This window comes from Triplophysa rosa, linkage group LG2 (genome assembly GCF_024868665.1).
Source record: "Triplophysa rosa linkage group LG2, Trosa_1v2, whole genome shotgun sequence".
In the NCBI taxonomy this organism is placed as follows: domain Eukaryota; kingdom Metazoa; phylum Chordata; class Actinopteri; order Cypriniformes; family Nemacheilidae; genus Triplophysa; species Triplophysa rosa.
The window spans coordinates 25,217,778-25,242,398 of NC_079891.1; the positions used below are offsets into that span (position 1 = coordinate 25,217,778).

At 37.3% G+C, this 24,621-nt stretch overlaps 1 protein-coding gene across 2 annotated transcripts in view; it reads left to right on the top strand.

The window, feature by feature from the left end:
• The first annotated feature begins 795 nt into the window (after window positions 1-795).
• The window catches only part of ppp3cca (protein phosphatase 3, catalytic subunit, gamma isozyme, a), a 37,195-nt gene continuing 13,369 nt past the window's right edge, over window positions 796-24,621 (top strand). For both annotated transcript variants that reach the window (XM_057323996.1, XM_057324005.1), the window contains exons 1-4: window positions 796-1,509; window positions 6,987-7,184; window positions 9,359-9,483; window positions 14,723-14,834. In XM_057323996.1, coding sequence (XP_057179979.1) covers window positions 1,455-1,509; window positions 6,987-7,184; window positions 9,359-9,483; window positions 14,723-14,834 — 490 coding nt within the window. In that variant the 5' untranslated portion in view covers window positions 796-1,454. The remainder of the gene's footprint in view (window positions 1,510-6,986; window positions 7,185-9,358; window positions 9,484-14,722; window positions 14,835-24,621) is intronic.

Here is a 24,621-nt window from a genome sequence, read left to right on the forward strand (position 1 = left end):
ATTAAAATCAGATGTGGTTACAAAAGTGTATGTTTAGGCTGTGTCCCATTTGCGAAAACCAGGCTAACGAGCATCAAAGTTTGATTTCAACCATTTATTTCACCAAGATTTTAAGTATTGACATGGCGTTAGTCAATATGCTATTAAAGATATCAAGGTTATATTGTCAAAGAATGTTCTTTACATTATGTAGGATCATTATATGTAGAAAACAGTATTTTTTTACAGACTGCGTCACATTATATAAACAGCCATGCGTCGAGGAATGACGTTAAATGACCAAACACTATTTAAATTATATGATGTACCAATGCACACATTATTTTCTTCCCTAAGCGTTTAATAGACATATCTGATATATCTCCATCAATCCACATTATCGGCATTGCGTCTCAACAAATGTATCGAACACGTTCCTTTTTATGGTCTTTTTGCTTTCCAAAGTATTGAAAGTATCACCAATTTACGTCACGCACGCACACAAAATTATATAAACAGTGAGTGGGGGGCGTACATGACAACCCATTTAACCGTTTTTTATTAATGCTCAAAACTAAAGCAATGTTTTGACAATATATAGAAAAAAAGAAAGAAAATGAGATAAATGCAGGATAATTAGCAATTCGACAAATGGTTACCAACATGGTTACATTCAGCATTTCATTACTTTGGTATGGAGACCTGTTATTCTCCAATGTAAAGAAATGCTGAATGTAACCATCCGCTTCGCACGTGTCGAACTGTACGTGCTACGTCATGCCTGCGCCATCGCGTCGAGCGCCACAGCTCCGCCATATTGCAGGAAATCCGTCTAGAGGTCTAGAGATTAGTGTTTAATCTGAGGCGCTGGGAACGGGAGTGTGATTGGAAGTTACTGCTAGCCATATGGTTAGCTCGAGTGGGCGGGTAAATCTCACAATCGCTAGTTGTCACACGACAGGACATATGTTTATTAAGACTAATCAGAGGTCTAATGGACGTTATTATTATTTTCGGCTCTCTTATGAGTGTGATGCTGGATTGACGAGTTGACATTCTGACTCTGAAAAGTGGGAAATCGGATTATCGTTCAAGATACGCACCAAACCCTAATCATTTTGTGTCGCTGGCTCTCGCTGGTAAGAGTCGAAGAGAGGAAGCCTGATAGCTCGAGTGGTCAATGTCAGCTGGAAAAGACCAAGAACGGACCCGATTGTAGCGGTTGATCGGCGATTGTATTTCTGTTCGCGGAGGAAAGCAATGAGATTTGTGTCTGCTGGTCATGGGCAGATCTTCATGTTATTATGCTGCCCTGTGACCCGTGTACCCAACTGTTGTTCAGTGTTGACTAAATTAGCTACGTTAAAGAATTAAAGCTGAATTTCTCGGACCATACAGAGTAGCTGGCCACTTTGCGATCCCTTGTTTGGACTCCTCGTTTACTGGATAATAAATCCTGACCGAACTGTGAGAAGATGTCGACTAAAGAACCAAACGAAAAGCTGTCGACCACTGAGCGAATCGTTAAAAGTAAGTTTGTTTCAGATCACGAACTTCATCTCTGTGAATGTGTTGTCTTTGGTGGTAGACAGACGGATGTCTAGACAGCGCGCTTGCCAGAGTTACAGTATTTTTATACAGCCGATTAGCTGGTGTATGGTCTCCAAAGTAACTGTTAACGTTAGATCCTTTCATGTCAGCTCTTTCATTGCAAATCAGGGAAAAAGAGAAATTAGACGTAACGCATTTCACATAGGCTACTATTCCTTTATAATAAAAAGCAACTTTATTAAATGATGAGCTTTAAAGTAAGCTTCCCCCACTGTATTGACATTTTTGTCCCATTTTTGTTTAGTTGATTTTCCTAAGTGCCTGCACTCCAAATGCTAAAATACGTTTTATCTTCAGAATAAAACCGCTGCAATCTGCAGTATGAAGTGATTTTCATTCAACTGATGGGGCAGATTGCTGGTTAAAGTCTTTTGTATTCACAGTAACTTGCGTCTGGATGAAGCTAGATTGGACTGAAGATAAATTAAGGTTCCAGTCACACCTGATTCAAGATGTAAAATATTTGTATTTCTGTGTGAACTGCACACACAGTAGGTTTGGTTACGTTTTGGTAATAAGTGGTCAAACAAAAAAAGTAAAGATGCCCAACAAAGGCCTTTTGTTTTTTTCATTCAGGTCTCCATGAAGTACATCTAAGTTTTGGAAGGTTTACGAGGTAGAGTGTATGAGGAGATGAGGAAAGCGTGGTTTTAATCTAAAACCACAGATGCTTTATACTTTTTATGTTACTGTAATGGTTATTATTATATGTTGGTTGTTGGTGTTCTTCGCAAAAACAATCAATAAGGGTTTTTCTCAAATTAAAGAAATAGTTTACCCAAAAAGGAAAATAATGTCATCGTTCACTTACCTTTAAGTTGTTCCAAATCTGATCTGTATAAATGTCTTTATTCTGTTGAACACAAAGATAGATATATGGAAGAATGTTTGTAACCAAACAGTTATTGGTCACCATTGACTACCATAGTAGGAAAAATTGATTTTTACATTTCTTCGTTGTGTTGAACACAAAAGAAGATATTTTGGTTAATGTAGGGAAGCAAACTGTTCTGGGGCACCTTTGACAACCATTGTAATTTTTTCCACTTTGGTTGTCAATGGTGCCCCAGAACTGTTTGGTGTAAGCATTCTACCAAATATCTTTCTCCGTGTTCAGCAGAACAAAGAAATTTATACAGATCTGGAACAACTTGAGGGTGTCAGTAAATGATGACAGAATTTTCATTTTCGGGTGAACTATCCCTTTAATGCTCTAAATAGATGTATTTTTTACTCTTGATTTTGGCTATGGTGTTAAGTTTAGTGTACCCAATAAGGTAAACCTGGACGAAATACAGTCGATGTGACCTGAGAACTGTCAGTTTACGGTTGGATTTTTGCTATTTATTTATCTTCATATGTATAGTGACACTATCACAAAAGCCACAAACAACGTGATTTTCAGTGAGCGTGTTTTAATACACAATGTGCTTTTCATTGTCCACCTCTGCAATTTTTTTAAAATAGGGTAGTGGTACATGCTGTAGGATGTCTGCATCTACTTTTGCTTCACACAACCTGAGCACACTTCCAAAGGTCTAAAAAGATTATTTTGGTGAGTGGGGAAGCACGCACCACACTAATAGTACATTATTAGGTCAGCACAGGAGCCCATTTGCCTTTCAAATGTCAATGTTTTGAGTGGACACTTGTAGCCTCCCTAGATGTATACAGGGTTGGAAATGCCCTGGATGAATCTGCATAGTGCAAATGTGTGTTCGCAGGTACCTTTCCGTGTTAATATTGCAATGCAAAATGCTTGGTTCGGAACTATGTTAAATGCAAATGTGAAAAATGAGGATCTGCGTGTCAAACCCAACTCGCACTTTGAAGGCCTTGCATGTGCATTTCTGTCTGTATGTTTACAATCCAGTTATGAAAGAAATGAACCTGTTTGCTGCCTGTAAGAGTTATGATGATTTATTTCACCAATCTGAACTTTAGGTCAGGACCTTGTATGCGGTGGAAGAAGTTCCTAAGTAAACAGACTGCTGGACCTGGAGTCCCTGGCTAATAAAGGCTTTGCATAATCTGTTCTTAGTGCTCGTACCCAGTTTACAGTCCCTATTCCCAGCCTGCACTGTAAACCTGGGGGTGCTTATGGTTTATTTATACTCATCGACAGAGTATGCTGTGTAGATTTAGCTCAAATTTGAGTTTTGCTTAGTAGGTTGACCCCTTTTAACTGAGGTGGAATTTTGTCACTCTCTCCATTCTTAATATTATCATACTGCAACTGCTTATATATTTAATGTAGTGAGCAAAAGGACTAGTTGTTAAGTATGACCATATAGAACATTTCTGCATTGTACTTGCATTGTGTTCCGCTAAGATTACCACTGTTTATGCTTTTGTAATATAAAATGACTTCAAGAATCTGATGTTCAAAAACCCAACAATTGCTCGGTCACTCCTGTGACTTATAAATTAAATCTTAAAGTTATGTATTCTTAATAGATTCTGTTTCTATTAAAGCTGAAGTATGTTAAGCCATCTTTTATCCAAAAAACATTCATTGTTTTCTTAATCTACAAAGTGTTTGGTAATAAGAGATAAAGGATGGAGTTGGCATGTTTTCAATGTGTCAGCGTGGGTTTCCTCCCACAGTCCAAGGATGTACAGGTTAGGTGATTTTGAGATGATAAATTGTCCTAAGACATGAGTGTGGATGAAACTATGGTCATAACCAATCATACACTGATTCTCATCGTCAATATAGCCATGAATTGCATTAAGAAAGAAAAAAAACACATTTAAATCCCACACAAATTGATCAATTCCTTTAATGCACTGTACTTTGCATAAAAATGCTGGTTAAATGTGTGATGGATCCAATTATGTAACAGATATCTATGACATATCATATTTAATATGACACACATTTTTTATTTTGGCTCAGTTGTTTGAGTTTTCAGATCTGCGCTTTCTGTTGTGGCTATTTTATTTCAGGTGTCAGAAACCAGTCAATAGCTATTGTGCAACTTGCATTGTTGCATTGTTAGTCACTAAAAGAAAAGCCGCAGCTGCACAGAATTGGCTCATTTTACCTTAGACAAAAAGAACTTCATTGTATTGTCTTCAATTTATGTGTCAGATGCGAGGTACATCTTGAACTGAAGTTCTCTGTACGTGTTTATCGATATACACAAGGGCGTGGCCTCATAGAAACTTACTGTAATTGAAAGCCATGGCACGTACAACAATCTAAATGGTAATGCATTGGCAGCCACAATGTTCAAAAATTGTTTGGGATTTTTTTCTGTAATCTTGTAAAAAATTCTGTTATGAAGTCAGGATTTAAAGGAACACTCCACTTTTTTTGGAAATAGGCTCATTCTCCAACTCCCCGCGATCTCCGGGTCTGGCGATAGCACTTTTAGCATAGCTTAGCATAGATCATTGAATCCAATTAGACCAGTAGCATCGCGTTCAAAAATGACCAAAGAGTTTCGACATTTTTCCTATTTAAAACTTGACTCTTCTGTACTTATATCGTGTGCTAAAACGGCGGAAAATGAAAAGGTTGTGATTTTCTAGGCCGAGTTGGAGAATGAGCCTATTTCCAAAAAAAGTGGAGTGTTCCTTTAAGCTATTCGACTTGATCCTTAAACAAACAGTGACTTTCCCATGTTTGTTTGATTTTATTGACATATTATAACGAGACCATCAGTTGCTCTCTCTGTACAGACAGCAGATTGGCAGTGGCTTAAATTGGAGGAACCGTTAAGGGACCACGTGTCATTTACTCTTCCATTCAAGGCACGTTTAATAGAACCGACAGATTAACAAGAGAATTCGTCCTCTCGTTAGACAGCTGGTTGTTCCCTCTGAACTCTAAAGTTACAGATGTCTTCAGTTACGTGTCTCTCAGTTTGAACTTGCATTCCGTAAAATTGTGACTCGTTCTGAAATATATGGGGCTTGTGCTGGCTATCGATCAAGCGGATACTCTGCACGGGAGGCTGAGCTGCCAAGACATGCTATGGCGGATGCATGCAAATGAGGTCGCGAAGGAAGCGGCAGTCTGTTCTGGCTTTTGTGACAGTCTGTGGGGAAGACCGTGCCAACCCAAAGCAGAGACCTTGGCAATCTGCTCTGCTTCCTGTTTTCTTCACGATGTTTGGAAACCTCAGTCACATCGGGTCACAGACACGTTAAACACAATTAATTTACAGTAATGAACTCCTCACTCCTCAACTTTTACAGAGTTGATTAAAACTCTGTAGCGAATTACTATTAGATCATTTACAAGTTTGGATTTTAAAGTCACCATGAAACGGAAGTTGCGATTGACTTATTTTCCGTATCGTGACATATATCACAGTCAGATAAAAATGTAGGGCGGGGCTTTGTTTTGCCCTTCCCTCTTTGATTGGTTTGTTGTAAATTGGGCCTGGAGGGGAGGGCTAAAAAAGCCTGGCCATTGGACAGTCAGTATAGTACAACCTCTTTTTTTGTTGCTTACGTCATGTGTTGAAGAGTTGTTGTTGAGCGGGGGAGAGGAGCTTAGTGTTTTTGATTAAAGATTACAAGTGCAAATGAATTAAAAATAATAATGGTGTGCACGGATAAATCATTTATAATAGTCACTGCAACACTGTGTAAAACACTTAGAATTTTCCTGTTTGATTTCATAGTGACTTTAAAGAAACTTTGACTGACTCACAATTTACTTTTCATTATTGATTATGTTTTGAGTCATAGCCCTCCATATAGCCACTTCTTCTAGAGGATTTGGTGAAGCTAGATCACCAGGAAGTTTAGTGCAGGTGAGGGATTATTGCTCGCCGTCTCAAGATCCTTTCATGCCCGTGAAGGGTAAGACTTTTATATCAATAGAATCCCCATGATACCATAACTTTATTATTAGCCTCTGCAACAGCAAATGTCATGATGCTCAAGAGAGAAACACAAACTAATAAAGAGCAGATATGAAAATACACCGTCTACTGTCTTGTTTATTCAAAGAGGCATCTTTGGCAGTGAGAATCACTGAATGATGTGCAAAATGTTAAGTGACTGTGACAAATGTGTATTAAGCTTTCTTCCAAAATCTTTTTACTCATCATGTCACATCAGATTAGTACTTCTCATACCTGTTTGTGGATTGGAAAATTGAAAAAAATCAGATATGATGTAGTGAATAAGCTTGATCTGTTTTTATATTCTTTTTATGATAAATTAGCATGACATTTGCATTAATTCATTTAGCAGACAATTTTATTCAAATCAAATTACATTTGATGGTTTTCAGGGTATGCAATATTTTAATTATGTGCTGAACCCACAACCACAGCATGTGGTTGTGGAACCGTATTTGCATATGCCTTACCAACCCTTCCTGATTTAATGTTAAAAATGCATCCACAACTGATGATTTGCTCTTGTACCTACAGCCGTGCCACTGCCCCCCCACCAACGGCTGACAATTAAGGACCTGTTTGTGGATGGCAAGCCCAATGCTGAAATCCTGAAAAACCATTTGATCAAAGAGGGTCGTGTGGAGGAGGATGTAGCCCTGCGCATCATAAACGAGGGCGCCAACATCCTGAGACAGGAGAAGTGCATGGTGGAGGTGGAGGCACCAATCACAGGTGAGAAAGCAAGAGCTCTGAAATTTAGTGTTGTGCATCGTTGCCATCAGTGTGCGCTCCTTTTACCAGTGGGTCCAATAAACAATCAAATACTAAATCATAACATATTTGGTTTGCTTAAGAAGGAAATAGATTTGTGTTCCATCTGTACAAACATCTGTTTAATCAGGTGCATCATATTGTAACGTTTTTTTTTCTTGATTTTGTGAATTGTTGCTACAAACAGTCATTGTGGCAGAATAAAATGTCAACTGCAGCAAATCTTTCTCTTTCGTGTTTAGCGGGGTATATGTTGTGAATAATTGAATCAGTGGCTCAAGCGGACCCGCAACTGAATCCAGAGCAGGAGGTGGCGCTTAGAGGTGCAACATCTGCAGTGTGGACATCATTTGGATTATATATACAGTATTTATTATATATATCGTTGCCGTGGAATAAAATAACTTATATAATGAAACTGGTTTTTGGTCGTACCACTCACCCCTACTTCGGAATTATTTGTAAAATGGCTCGTAGGATGGTCAATGTCAGTACTGGGTGTGTCTCAATCCACTCCCTTGTTCCTAAGTAGTAAGTGCACTGCCCGGGAAGTTGTTTTTTTTGGACATGTAGTTCTATTGTCAAAATGATTTTAGTAAACTAAAATGTTGCTTATTAGAAATAAGCAACATTTTTCCCTTTACCTGAAATTACGTATTTTTATTTGTTTAAATTTAATTTAAGTTAGTAAAGATTTGTGTTGGTATGTTATATAGACCACTTCAGAAAACGTAAACAACGCTGGTCCAGTGCTTTTCCAAAAAAACTTTGTGTTTCAGTTTTTTAACACGGCACAAATGTTTGAACAGAATACAACCAACAAAACATTTCTAGACTGTTCTATCGGACACATACGCCTGGCCCGAAGTTAACTTCCAGGCTGTGTTTGGTTATAATCTAACAATTTATTTTATATTAAATTTATATTAATATTCATTTAGTTTAATATTTCATTTAATATTTATTGAATGAAGTTAAGTATATTGATTCTATGAAGAGGTCTACCGGAAGTTAAGTTTGGGCCACATAACATTTGTTTATGTTGTTGCCACTGAAACCGTCAGCAACCAAAATGTTTAATGAATATCAAGTTGTTGATAAATTCATTTTAATATGTGACCTAGTCATTGAGCAGCAGGTAATTGTGCTCTCAGTTTCCCGGTATTAAGAGGATCAAGGCCCTTTCTAGTGGCAAATTTGTGTTTACTATATAGTGATTGACAGGCTAGGGAACTAGGAAGCAGAATAAGACACAAGCGCTGTTAGTTTTTTACTGACAGATACTGGAAATCAGTGGAGCACAGCCTGTCACAGATGCCACACCAGAATGTGGTCAGCGAAGCTTTAATGGTCGCTAGAGAGAAACTGCATCATAGGAAATTCTGAAACAAACGTTTAGGCTTCTTCTGTTTGTCAAACACATAGATGAGAGTGACTGGAAATCATATAGTGGAAATGCAGAGACTGCATGCCAGAATGACAATTGTACCGTCTGTTTTACATCAGAGTAATCCTGAAATTGTTAGGACCCTATGAGTGACAAACCACCCACTCAGTAATGAGAATGAAGATGTTGTGCTTGAAGGTTTAATTGTTTTAGGCATTATATTCTTCATGCCGCAGTATGTTTTGATGTCGATGAATTATCCGTTAACAGAGCTCATCTGTCCTCTATAGATATCATACCTGTGAGCATGAATTAATAGATGTCACAAACCCCTCTGGCTCTAGATTCATTCCGTTTTATAAATGGATCCAGTCCCTGTATTTTCAGATATAGTGACGGTGTTGCTAAGTGACAGAAAAGTCTTGTACATGTGGCCGTTGCTGGCTGATGCAAGTGGGATGGATTCAAGTGTTTGGTCTCTTCTAGGTCAGATGCTTCTTTATGCTTCATCCGTTCCTTTTGAAACAGAAAACCATTGCTTCTGCTTACCCACTGATCTCTGAAATTTTCGTACGTTAAGGGTGTGTTCAGACTTAAATTTGATTCGTTTCTTTTGACCAAAACAGAAAACGCTACATTTACTGCCATTTTAACACCCTAAATCCTTTCTCAGTTGCGGGCATCGTGTACCTCTCACTACCCACGATATGCCATGTTAAGATTTTTTTTTGCTTTCTTTTCTTTCTAGTGTGTGGCGATGTCCACGGGCAGTTTTTTGACCTCATGAAACTCTTTGAAGTCGGTGGTTCCCCTGACAACACACGCTATCTCTTCCTGGGCGATTATGTTGACAGAGGGTACTTCAGTATAGAGGTGAGTGCATCTTCTTCAGCTGTAGCCATCAGTAAAACCCACGCAGAGCTCTGCTGAAAGCGTCACAGATTCAAAACACCTGTCAGTCACAGTGCTACCTTTACCGCACTCCTTGCGTGTTTGTTTATTACATATTTTGGTTAATTTGATTATGCGTGTAGTTACCAATAGAAGCGCAGTGCCCTTAGCTCCATTAAACACAGTCTACCACATTTAAATCCTTTCCACAGTTTTTCCATCTGAACCAGAAAAGGAAAATGTGCAGTATGGGTCTTTTTATGATTCATGAAAGGGATAGCTCACCGAAAAAATAAAAAGTCATTCAAAATCAGTATATGACTGTTTGGAACACAACAAAAGATTTTTTGAGAAATGTCTCAGTAGTTTTGTTCATACATTGGATGTCAAGGGGGGGGGGCAGTGTTGTTTGGTTACCAACATTCTTTAAAATATCTTCTTTTGTGTTCTGTAGATGTATTAAAGTCATACAGGTTTTGACATCTCAAGATATAGTTATGTATATTATATTGCATTTCTGTCAATAAATCATTAAAAAATTACACACAGCACCTTTAATACTTTTCCACTTATTAAAATAATAAACTTGTGATCAAAACTATGGAATAACACAAATGTACCTGTGGGAATTAAGGGACAATTTCCAAAATAAATCATGTTTAGTGTAGTCGCCTACAATTTATTTTTCTGATATTTTATCAGCCAACTTCTCAAAGTTCCCATCTGTGCAGCTCTCATTCACTTAAGCCTGTTTTTCACTTCTGCATCGGACCTACGCCATAGCCTACGCAGAGACACGTACCCTATGCCGTAGCCTGACGCGCACCTCTCCAAAAATGTAACAGCGTGTCAATGCGACGCGGCCCGCAAGCGCTGTGATTGGTCTGCTTGAATCCCCTACCTTCAGGTAAAAAAACTCTGCAATAGCGTCGGGTTTACTCATACGCATTTCCGAATAAATTATCTTAATAAATTATGTGTTTTTCTGTATTTAACAACTCGAGCTGCAAAAGTGACTGTTTACTTATCACTGCTAAATGCTTCTACAGCTTATACAAGGAACCGCTTCTTCTTTGGCTCTTGACTTGGTTACACAAGCAACACGCCTGTGGACACTGATGCCTAGTGGCCATTGCCTGTTGACGCGGATAACGACGCACAAGTATAAACAAAAACCGGCGCGTTGCCTACAGCTAGAGGCTATAGCGTAGGTCAGAGGCAGAAATAAAAAACAGGCTTAATGGTGTGAAATAGTTATTAGTACCATTATGAGACCTGGGTCCCATGTATCACCTTTTTTTCAGAAAATATTGACACTGACACCACAATTACCTCCATGTCAACCTAGACATCGAGACACCATTTTGTCTGTGTCCGTTAATGGGTATCATGTGCCTGATTTAATTTTTTGATGTGCAAATTACTTTTCAATAAAAAAATACTACATATCTCTTACGCATATCTCATATACTGTTGCACTACATTTTTTAGGGGGGGGAATTGTTTTGACTCCTGTGTTATTATTTTAAACTTTAACGATTTTTTAAATCCACCTTTGAATAACACTACCATGTGAAATATGTAAACAGTTCAAGAGACCAAAAGCTAAGAGACTTTGTTAAGCCATACGGTTATATGCCCTTTCTCTGTGTCTCATTTGAAAGAGTCGCAGGGGGAGTTTTCTGAGCGGTGTTATTTGATAAGCTGTCAGACGCATTACCCTTTCATAAGAGCTGAGTCATAGAACATTAAAGCGTGGACTGCTTTGCTTGTCGTACGTCTCCATTGAATTACTGATGTCTCGTACTTTGATCCTGTGAGGAGTTTATTAGCCGGGAGGTCATTATTTAGCATTGTCTTAAACTTAATCGCAACATGTTATTTTTGTCTTGTATACCAGCAGGTGTCAAAAACCTTTTGATGTCATTTGACAAACCTTTTCATTATGTAACATTAACCACAAATCAGTGAATAATTTTCTTAAATCTGTTTCCCAGCATGCACCACAAAAAGAAAAACAAATTGTCACCTTATAATTTACTTGAGCTATTTCTGTTTTCACTGTATTTGCATGAGTGATGTCATGTTTGCTTATGGCGCTTCTTTTAATGATAGGATCATGAATACAGTTGTCTATTCGCACAACACTTGTGGGTTTAGTCATGCTTTTAGTTTATACACATCTTGAGCTTTTGGCATCTGAAGAGCTCATAAATACAACTAAATATTTTGCCCATTATTTCCTTATAATTTCCTGATAGCTCTCACATTCTCTCGATTTGTTGATAAATATATAAAGCTGTTTGATTTTCCATAATGCGGGATGTGTTCAGTCACGCAGGTGGTTATATACATGTGTTCAAATGAGCAAGTATGAGCAATCCTGTTCATTAAGCCTGTCATCATCCATCGCTAACATTATGTTGGGCTATTTTTCTTTGATCCGAGAGAGTTTGTTATTAATGCGTCCTCAGCCTCCCACCACCATGACTGCACACATAAGCACTCACATATGAGTGGAAGGTCTCGGTGCGAGCAGCAATACCATCATCATGTTCAGACTCCACTTGTCTGGCATAAAGGTCTGTCTGCCCTTTTGTCTTCTCTCTTCAAACCTGTATGACTTTCTTTCTTCTGCAGAACACAAACGAAGATATTTGTAAAATGTTGGTAACAGAACAGCACAGCACTCCATTCACTTCTATTGTAACCAATGCAAGTAAATGGGGGGCTGTTAACAACATGTTTCAAAATATCTTCTTTTGTGTTCTGCGGAAGAAAGTAAGTCATACAGGTTTGAAATGAAAAGAGGGAATGTAAATGATGACAGAATTTTCATTTGAAGGTGAACTACTATTTTAAGATTGATCTGTCTAGCTGTCCGTCTACCTAACTGTCTGCCCGTGTTCCCATCCATCTATCCCTGTCTGTCTTTACCTCATTTTGTCTGTCTGTCTTTTATTTTCTCTATCATTTTCTAATATTTCTCGGTCTCATATTCTTCTCTCATTCTATCTGTCTCTCGCATTCTTATTCCCTATCCTATTCTGTATTTATTATTCTCTCTTATTCTCATTCTCATTCCCTCCTTTGTTATACACTCTTAAAAATAAATGTACTATAAAAGGTTCTTTGCAGTGATGCCTTTTTTTTGCCATTTTTGTTCCCCAAAGATTCTTTAAAGAACCATTGCTTTCGCGTTGTTTTTATTTCTGAGGAAACTTTTCCACTACAAAAAACCTTTTGTTCTGTGGAAGTGGAAGGTTCTTCGTGGAATCATAGAGCTTAGTATGAAAAGTAGTATAAAAACGTTTTAGAAACCTGTATTTTCAAGTGTCTGTGTCTCTCTCATATACTTTGTCTCATTCGATTTCTCATATTCTTATTCTCTCTCTTACACCATCTCTGTTTTGTTTTCTCTCATGAGCTGTCGCTTATTTTGTCTCATATTCTCATTCCATCTTTCTCATTCTATCGTTCTACCTTTTAATCTCTGTGTCATATTCTCATTCTATCTCTCTGTCTCTTGTCGCCTGTCAAATTGTCTCATTCTATCTCTCGGGCTCTTATTCTTTTTTCTTATTCTCTGTGCCGTCTGCCATTCAACTGTAATAGCCTTCGTTGAGTAGCTCCTCTCATGGCCACTATTACCTGTAATTTTCTGTTCATTATTTCTCTTGCGTAGGCTCTGGTCGCCGCTCTCTGAGCTGTCGCATCCCACCCCCTGCTAGCACCCTCCTCCGTTTCTATTATTTCACATGCCATTTAAATGCACACCTGTCGTCCTTGGTTACCTTGGTGTCCCGATCTCCCCACGTTGAGTGGTGTCTGTGATTTTGCATGCAAATGAAAGGGGGTTAGGATAAATGGGTTTTAATGAGGCTGAAACGAGCGTGAGTGTGCTCGCACACTCTGTATTGTACAGAATATCAAGCGCCTCAATCGAGCGCTCTGCATATTGCCAGCTTTTGCATCTGCTGCCAAATAAATTCTATAGTTTAGCGTGAGTTTTAGATGTTTAAATAACCAAACAGAACTGCAATAATGTATCATTGGAAATAATTGTCATGAGACCAATTTACACCCACTTTTACATTCCCTCATGCAACCATCTGTTGAGCACTGAACAGTGAAACGACATTGGTTGTGTTGTATTCTTTAAGACAATATTAAGGTTGCTTGTAAATGGGTAGCTGATAAGAAATGCGTTTGCTGTCTTGTTTGTATGATGCTGTATCTCAAACTAACATTTAGCTTTTTTCCTGATTAAATACTAGGCCAGATTTTATACATGCTATGGGTGTCACAATATACCAGTATTGTCAATAACCGTGATATCAACCTTGACATTGCACACATCGTAATACTGTAAACCGTAAGAAACGCAATGGTTAAACTCTTTCTCACCCTTCGTAAATTTGACAAAATTGAAGATGAATTTGCATCATCTGTTTTTAAATATATATATTGCGACAGACACCTGTTACCGTGTATTCGTTTGACCACGATAACCATGTTGGGAAATGTCTATGTCGTGACAGCCCTAATACATTCAATATTTGAAGAGTTTGGTTTCAAAATGAGATAACTCTGTTCTTTAAATTTTTCAAAAATCATGTTTTTTATTGTTATCATGTTTTTATTCTGTTTTATTGTGTTAGTTAGCTGTATTTTTTTGAGTTATTATGGCTTAAATAAAAACAAACCAACTGCAGTTTGATTGATAGTAATTGGAATGCACAATAAAAAAACATGATTTTTGAACATTTTTAATCTAATTTTGGAACCAAACTCTTCATTAAAATCATTTGTCATCACAGCATCATTTAAAATAATCTGTGTTAGTGTAAATGAGAGAAAAATCCATGGAGACCAGTTACAGTATCTAAAAAGAACTCAAACTTGAAAAACAAGATGACATCAAATAAGTCTTGCTTTCAGAATTACAAAATGTAATTATTCATTTTAAAAGGCTTAACATAAAACAAGAAAAAAGTATTTGCCAGTAAGGTAAAGATTGAGAAAATAATTTTTGCATTGTGCTGTACACTGTCCTTAATAGATTTATGTTGATGACAAATCCATGGACACGTTATGTACGTACCTAAATGAGAGTTTATCAATTTAACACCTATTCCATATCCCTCCCATTGCTTTGCTGACTGATATTAATAGCGAAGACTCCTCAGGATTACAAATGTGTATCTCTTTCTCTCTTTAGTGTGTGCTCTTCCTGTGGACACTGAAGATCAACCACCCCAACACTCTCTTCCTCCTCAGAGGCAACCACGAGTGTCGGCACCTCACAGAATACTTCACCTTCAAGCAGGAATGTGAGTGCTATGATGAACTGTCTGAGTGCTGAGTGATGTGAACTCAAACTATACACCAGCCTTTTCTTGTCTACAAAAATTATGTCTTTGATGTCTGAAAAGCTGCACTTTGCCACTACTGTAACCAGCTACCACTTCACTCACTTTGAAAGTGCTAGCTACATGCATGCACGCACACACACACACACACACACACACATTGGGACCTCTACACCAACCAGACTTGAATGAGATTGTACTCTAAATACGAAGACATTCGTATAGAATACAGCTTTTACTCTTTAGGGATGGTTTTCCACAAGATTTTGCCTGTTCATCCTGATGTCGGATGAGAAGGCCTGGCTCACAATCTCCATTCCAGTTCATCCCAAAGGTCTTCGATGGGGTTGAGGTCAGGGCTGTCAAATTCTTCCAGAACAAACCTATCTGACCAAGTCTTTATTGACGTTGAATTGTGCACTGGGGCACAGTCATCCTGGGTTAAAAAAGGTCTTTCCCCAAACAGTTCCCACAAAGTTGGAAGCAAAGCTTTGTCCAGAATGTGTTGGTAAGAGAAATTTCCCTTGACTGGAAGTAAGTGGCCTAGCCCAACCCCTGAAAACAGCCACATACAATTAGCCCTTCTTCACCAGACTTTGTGCTTTGCACAGTTCACCCTGGCATCATTCAAACCCAGACTTGGCCACCAGACTTGCCAAACGAAACCGTGTGATTTGTCACTTCATAAAACACGTTTCCACTGCACGAGTACAGTGGCAGAAAGCTATACACTACTCCATCCAAGGGTTGGCATGGTATTCGGTGTGAGGCTTGCAGGCAGCTGCTTAGCCATGAAAACCAATTGCATAAGGCTCCCGCTGCACAGCTTTTGTGCTTATTAATGCCATTGGTTGTTTGAAATTCTTGTTCCGATTCGATTCCGATTTGATTCTCGATTCGAGTCAATGATTATAGATTTAATACAAATCCTATAGATATTTCTAAAAAAGATCAGTTAATATCACATTTCAATGGTGAATTAAAAAATTAAATGAAGAGCCACAAACATGTATATTAAACTTTAAACACACTTGGGTATATTGAAACAGAACAGGTTATTTTACATTCAAGATACAGTATAACAAACAAAATTTCACAAAATTAGCTGTAAAGTGGGGCTGCAATCATATGAACCGCTGCCTTTTATGTGAAGGTGATGTTAAATTCGACAACACACCCGCATCCGCCATGTTAAGTAAAGGTGGGGTAACTGATTTCCGAATTACGCTTTAGACAACTGAGTCGGGCCGAGTAGCAAAACAACCTTGTAGCCAATCAGCAGTAAGGTGTACAGTGCACAGGACAGACATTAGCCGAGCCGAGCGATGACGAAAGTGAAAGATGGGGGTAGGTAGGAGTGTGTTTGTTTTGGTGATTTGAACATCAACAAGGACTATGAAAAATTGGACACCCCGCCTTTAAGCAATGAATGAAGGATATGCTCCCTGTTGTAACATCCACCCGTTGTAAAAAGAAAAGTGATATCTAGTGGAAAGTAGTAGCAATAACATTCACGTTAATGAATGTTCAGTGCTTGCGGAAATTTGAAAGAATAAAAACGATTCACAGCTTTTGAGAATCGATATTGAATCGACTGCATAAAAAAAAAGATTAATCGATTTTCCGATTTTTTTGCCCAACCCTAGCGTACACATATTACTGTTGTGGTGCTTGAAAGTGAATATGAGCTTGTTTTCTTTGCAGTATCAGGGGTTTTCCTGGCTCAAAATGAGGCGGAGGTGGTGCCATCATTATCTTGTACACACACGCATGTGTAGGCTTACCGCACCTTTAAGTTGCTTAACCAAACACTTTACATATTAAAACATAAAAATGAGATGAAAATGACAATTATTAAGTTATATAAAACTTTTATTCAACCAAACGGAAATGTTTTTAAATCAAATAAAACTTTTTCTGATTTTGTTATATTCGCTTGTGACTGAAAAGTTTCAACAGTTTAAACGAATCGGTTCAAATGAGTCATTTGTTTGCGAGTCTTTCTGATCGCAATGTGCGTTCATACTGGCGAACTTGCTGTGTATAACAGTATAAAGCTGATTCAGCCAACTGCACAGCTCAAAACATTATACAATGATATACACCATGTTACTTGGATGCAAAACAAACAATATTCACCTAAAAGCCGTGAAACACAGCTAATACAGCTCCTATTAGCTCTTGTACTGCACCTCTTCTCTGCGCCTACTTTGTGACGTAATGCCGCAACTGCAGTTACAAATGACAGTCTGTTGACAGAATACATGCAGTGCTTTTTGTGAAGACACCCGACATAATTTTGGCGAGGCGGCACAAAATTTGACGGAAGCGGCCGCCTCCAATTTTGCTATGCAGGAAAAACCATGAATATTTGAGGTCTGAAAAAAAAAAATTAAAATAATTTAAACAAATTAAAAAAATTACAATTTAAAAAAAATTTAAATTTAAATTAAAAAAAAAATTTTAATAAAAAAATAATAAAAAATAAAAAAAATAAAAAAAAAAAAAAAATTTAAAAAAAAAAAAAACAAAAAAAAAAAAAATAAAAAAAAAAAAAAAAAAAAAAAAAAAAAAAAAAAAAAAAAAAAAAAAAAAAAAAAAAAATTTAATGTAAAAAGAGTTGGTTGTGTATCATGTTGTTTTATTGGCCATCCATTTATTTCAAAAATACAGGAATACAGGAAAAACAGAACAAAATGTGTTTTGTTTTTGGGGTCTAAAGTCAGTATTTATTTAGTTAGTATTTAGCAAGGGGATGTCACACTACATACTTCACACTTTAACTAATAGAGGCTGTTTTTTATTTTATTCTTCAGCATTTTAAAATCTAATAAAAAGACGAATTGAATTCTAATAAAAAGACTAAGAAATAAATATAAACTATGGTCATTATACCATTGTTTAAACACAATTTCTTGAATCAATTGGTGGCCAGAGACTTGTGCACAGTACTGTATTATTTAACACTAGAGTTTGTATTACTGCAGTGCACATGCACACAACCTATTTTTTGCATACATTTCTACCATATTGTGTGGACAACATATTGCTTTGTTGTTGTAAATCTTCATCATTACTTTGTTGCTGTTAACCCTCAGACCCCCAGAAGTACAATATTTTACAGTATTTTGTACGGTTTTGTACATAAGTGTTGTTTGCAGCAGTATGTGTTACCATGTTGAAACTCCAGAAACAGGTAAAACAGGTTATGAAATTTACCCGTGACCTAAACGGACAACACAGCATCTGCCTTCCATCCCTCAGTGTCCAGTTCTGTCAGATGGCCCCTTTGACAAACATAGCAACCTTTATTGAACAGAATGGTTTTATATTCCCGCTGCTGTGAGAGGCAGCCCATAAAAAGGTTTGTCTCTGTTTTGGTGCTATACCCGCTCTGTTTTCAGCAAACAGCACTTTGTCTTCGAGAGCACTATGTTCCTCTGAGAGAACTGGCTGGGCAGACAGCTCTATTAGAACAAGGTTTGTAAAGCTGGATGTCAGCTGCCAGAATGTGTCCAGGTGTAAGATATTAGTATGCTGGACAGTGAAGAGGCTGGACCTCATCTGGCATCTCACAAAGAGCCGCTGTACTCTAACCTCTCATACTTGATGAGAGAGCGGTGTCTTTTCAACGTGAAGCCTTGCATTAGCATTCTTTAACATTCATTTATTTAACGCCTAATTCATTGTTGTATGATCAGCCAAGAATAGAAACGCAAGAAGCTGTTTAGTGTTTATTCTCACTTAATTTGTTATTCGAAGCAATATTCATTATGTCTACTCAGGGATTTCTTGACTTATCCAATTCTGTGTGGTTTACCTGGGCTTGTAAACCCATCGATTTAGCCAGGAACCCATCTGTCAGGAGGTTATTACAGGGCTCTTAAAGTCAGTGCTAGATCACATGACCAACCTGGACAATTTTCAGCTGTTGACACCTGAAGTCCTTTGTCATAGCAGGAACTGCTTTTTAGGAAACAAACCAGTTTGTCTATAATGTACTAGTTTGCTGTAATACCTTTGTTGTCTGCTTCTGTAGTTTGCTTGCACATTGCGTGTCTTTGTTTCGTGGTTGAATATCGAATTGAAATTAAATGAAGGCTCTTTCGAAGGTCTCATTAAATCCCTGTTTTGGCACAAACCCATTGTGTCGAAATGAATACTGTTTGCTGTTAAGCCCATACAGTAGAACGGAGGCTACTGCACTCAGCATAACAAAGGTTGACGTGGTTTTAATGTAGACCGTTCAGCGGAAGCCTAAGGGCTCTCCATGAGACCTCGACCACAGAGTGAATGTGTAATTCAGTTCGGTGAATAAGCCAGCTGCATTTAGTGGAAACCAAGACAAGACTAATGAGACTTTAGTCCAGATACTGAAGTATTAATAAGCTTAATCAGAAGCTGAATTTAGTATTCACATAGCACTAATTAGACTCATTTGAATTTAATTGAATAGTCCCCTGATGCTTTTGTGTCTGCTTACTGGCAGGTTTTGTTGCTTTAGGTGTACTTGGTACTTAAGGTTCGGTGTTACATTAAAGGTGTTGCACAGGTCAGGAACAGCCCAAGAAGTGCATTGTTTTCTCATTTCCAAAATAATAGTGTATATAATAGACATATGGACAACAGAGTTATGGATGTGACATTTGCACTCAAAACTAAAAATATCAACTGTCTTTATTAAAAATATATTGAACCATATGTTTATATTTTCTGTTGAAAGTCCTGTTGAAGGGGTCCAGACAATAGGAAAATATCAGTCTAAACAAATGTTTTTTTATTTAAGATGAAGAAGACGTGTGTGGATGTGACAAAAAAAGACAACCCAGCTAACAGAAGGCCAGTGGACCAGTGGCGGTCCACCGGCTTTTTGATCATCATTTTTCCAATGTTTGCTTGCAGTCCACGGTCGGTCCGCGGTTTATAATCGTTCAATCCCGCTAACCAAAATGTCCTTAAACACAATAATAGATCAAAACCAATGTTCAATAGCAACTGCAAATTTATCAATATTTTAACAGATCAAATACACAAATGCATTACATTTATCGGTAACACTTTACTCGAAGGGGTGTTCATAAGACTGACATGACACCTTCATTATCATGACATGACGCATGTCATGAATATGAAGGAGATTTTATGCATGTTTATTACAACTGTCATTAAGTGTCATTCGCTCATTTATAACATCATAACATGTCAGTGTCTTTGTCAGGACAACTTGACATTACAAAGACAACATAACCTGTCATAAACATGACATAACAGATTAATGCTACAATAATAATAACTTAATTTAGTTTAAACTTTTCCCATGGTTTTCAAAAACTATAGCTTACCACAGCACTCCAGCATTCATATTATATTACTAGTAGAACCTTTTTATCAAAGCCTTAGTTTGAAAAAAAGAAAAAAAAACATGATTTGATGGCAACGTGACATGATGGTTTTACCACAGGGGATCCCAGGTTAACTGTTTTAAGGGTTTAAACATTTTTTAAATGCAAATAATTTAAAAGCAGCTTTATAGAAAATACATGTTACAATCAAAAAGATACTTTAAAGGGGTCAAACATTATTGTGTGTATTTGGTGTAATACAGTGCGTTTACGCGGTATGTTTTCACATACCATGCATTACTGTTGCTCCTCTTTGCTCCACCTTTCTGAAACGCCTCGATTTTTAACAAAGCTCATCGTTGGGAAAAGCGATGTGTGCTCTGATTGGCCAGCTACCCAGTGCGTTGTGATTGGCCGAATACCTCAAGCATGTGGCGGAAAGTAACGCCCCTTACCATATTTAGAACATTAGCCTTCAAAGCATATTGACAGCTGATAATGTCACCGGTACCATGTGAGTTCAAACCCGAATATGATCCAGAAAATGCATTTGACCAAGCGGATTAATCAACTTTGCCAGCGCGACTTTGCCAGCAGAGCGTAACAGATCGGTAAGGATTTATTTTTAGGTTTTATATATTTATTAGGTTTAACAATTAGCTAACTATAGCTAACTTCTTGAGCTGTCTTTGATGCTGTGTCTCGACGCAACGCGACAAAGTCAATAAAACATATTATAAAGAGGCATTTGTTGCATCCAGTGGGGACATTGAATATAATGACTTATATTGACTTTTAGCATCACACTGCAGGGGAGAAGAACAGCCAGATACGACGCTGAATCCAGCTCCCGATGGATTCAGCCTCGTAAATCTGCATTTGTGATCGTAGGACCGACAACAATCTTACGTTTGAATAGTCAGTTGCAAATTCTTTAATAATGAAAACATAATTACAAAGTTGGATTTGCCCCACTTTTTTAGAAACTGCCTTTGTGAATAACCAGGTGTTATTGTGCTGCACACACTCAGATTTTGGAGAATAAAACTTAACCACCGATTTTTAATTGTGTCCTCGTTTGGAAGATCCAACTTAGTAGTTTTTCAATTGTAATGAAACACACAGCGTCTCTACGACATGGCGGCAGCAACAACAACACTACACTACAGCGGGAATAGACACGACATCTTTCTTTGTTTATACATTTTGGGCGATGAACTTCAATGCTTCTCACGAACTGATGTAGAAATGTGAGGGCGTGTTTAAACAAGGCGTTCTAGGCAGGTTTGGATGAGTCTCCGCTTTTAAATAAAACATCTCTTTTGGTTTGAGACTTTAATTTTTCAATTTTACGTGTCTAATATATGCATGAACAACTTGTAACACACCAAAGGTACTCCTTGACTCCTTAAATCAGCCAGAAGGAGCTACGACTCACTGAGAAACATCTTTTGGCAACAAATAATGTTCATATAGCAATAGCGCTAAGATAATACTAGTCATGTGTTTAAAGTCATGTTCAGTAAAAAATAACAAATATTATTATAGGGTAAGTTTGCAGATTTTCAACCCACTTTGTATTGGTAAAATGTCTGTAATATATGTATTATTAACACATTATCCAGCAGAGTTTTGTGGACAAATAAATGTGGATATCTCAATACGATTACGAGTAACTCTAAAAAAAGAGTAAACATTGTCTGTTCACATATATTGCCATTATTGTAACAATACAAAGTAGGTTGAAAATCTGCAAACTTACAAAGTGATTACGATATATAATATTTGGCAGTTTTTTATGTCCATCTATATTTGCCATCATCTGAAGTCTTCATGAGTGTTGGTTCCATCGGAAGTCTTCACAAGTGATTCTGGATCCAAACTGGAGCTACTGTAATCTCTAGTTACTTTAGGATGTGCATCCTCAGAGAGAGAAACAGGAAAACAAAAGGAGAAGGATTAGCATAGCTGCTGTTTATATTATTTCAAGCAAATGATGATCATGTGCATTTTTTTACTATTTCATTACTGGAGAACAAGGTTACAAGATGTGTTATGTGAATACTTGACTAAAAAAATGCATTTTAATCTAGATTTAAACTGGGAGAGTTTAGGATTAAAATGCTTTTAGTGTGATATCCTGGGTACTACCAAAGTCCAGATTTTTATGACTTTACTTATCTTATTTATCACAAATCATTCTGATATGCTGATTTGCTGCTCAAGAAACATTCATATGACACTTAAGAATCGACTGATGATGCTGAAAATTCAGCCTTACATCACAGAAATAAATGACACTTACTATATATTCACATAGAAAACAGCTCATTTAAATTGTAATAATATTTAACAATATTTCTGTTTTTACTGTATTTTTGGACTAACTAAACTAAACTAAAATCATTACCTAAAACATTTAAAAAGTAGTGTTTGTTTGTGGTTTTACATACTAGTCATATTGTTTATAACAGGTGGTCTGCTCCACCTCTGCTGCACGCCATCAGCATGGAAGAATCTACAAACATAACATGCAGAGTAGAGGCAAAACACTGAAAACAAAAAGGATAGTACAAAAAAGTACAAAGTATACAAAACATACAGTATTTCTTAAAATAACAGAATTTTTTTAGGTTTCATTTAATGTTGCTCATACAATGCCACTCACATTTGGATGTCAAAACCTTAAAATAACTCATAAAAAGTATATTTTTTTCAAAGGAAAAAACGTATGGTAAATAGATGCATGGTGATATGTTGTGAAAAAGGTGCATATGAGGTGATTTAATGAGCTTTCTCAACTCACCTAAGTTCTACCTCTCTGTCAGTAACTCGAATAAAAAATTCTCGACGTTCTCCTCTACTATAGGTGTAATTTTGACACTCCTGAAATCAGAGAACAACATTTTGACCATATCTGTTTACGATAATACATCAAAACACGCTTGAATTAGTTGCAGCAAATTTCTGTGCTCCATGTAAGTTACAGTACGTCACTGATTAACAGTACATCGCATATTTTAGGTTAAATACATCCAATAATCCCTTAACAACATTTACAAAGCTATCAAAACCTCTCATCTACAAATAAAGACGTTATTAAAAACCCAAACTTTCATAAACAGCCGCTCAAGCTATAGAGTTAGCCTACCCCTTCTGAAAACGGTTGAGATACTAACAGACTTTTCTTGATGACATAAAACCATTTCGAAGTAAATAAATAAGTAAATATTCAACAGAAACGTGTCAATTACAAGAAAGAATCGTGTCAACACACTAGTTGTGTGTATTATTTGTGTGATTTGAGTGACTAAACTTATCTGAAAACACTGAATAAAACCCTGAGAAACAAAGCTTGCCACTTGTCAGGTCCTTGTGCTGCCCTGTTTCCATGGTAACTCCATCCACTCCAGTGTTTGAATGCCACACGAATGTTCAGCTCGCAACGCACACCCAGTACAGGTCAAAGTCATGCAGCATTTAGGCTACATATGGGATTAAAATACTACATAAACTACATAAACAATTAAATCTTATTAAATTATCATTAAATTGCGAATTAATAGCCTATTTATTTAACTGAAAAAAAATGCTTTTTATACTAAAATTTGCTTTTGTTAAATAACTATTAGCCTACTATTATATTAAATAACTATTTAGCCAGTACATTCCATCCTTAAGATTCCCTGACTGTAAATAAATGAAGAAATATTGATTAAAATGTTCTGTAAGAGCTCAGAAAAAACTATCAGTTTGCCACTGCTGTGCCAACAGAGGCCCAACAGAGGCAAGCCGCTGGTGGCTTGCCACCCAAAAAAAGCTGGCAGACCGACAGCATTTTTACATTGGTCGGCTTGCCGACAGTGTCCTGACGGTGGTCCGTCTTTGTCAAGCAGCTGAATCTGTGCCGCCCAGTTTGCCACTGCTGTACCAAGTGGCGTGCCACCCAAAAAAAGCTGACAGGCTGACAGCATTTTTACATTGATCGCCTTGTCGACAGTGTGCCGACGATGGTCCGACTGTGTCAAGCTGCTGAATCTGTGCCGCCCAAGCACTGCCGGTGGATCGCCAGGTCATTGTTTGCTGCGAAGCGTTTCTGAAAAAAGACATACTTTGTATAAGTTGTGTGAATTAAAATGCACAAACAAGCAATAATACCCAACAAATGGGAAACTTGTGTTAATATTTAAATTTTCATGGGCTGTTATGTATGTGACAATTCTGAAAGAGGCATTTACCTGACTATGGATCATCATGCTTAAATGGATTAAAAAGAGAAACTTCAAAGGGGTATTTAAACCACTAAATATTGACATCTGAGCTATCATTATGGTAAAAACAATATACAACACTATAAATTGTCAGGGTCCTGTCCTTCCTATTCGGAGTTTTCGTGTCTTGTGGAC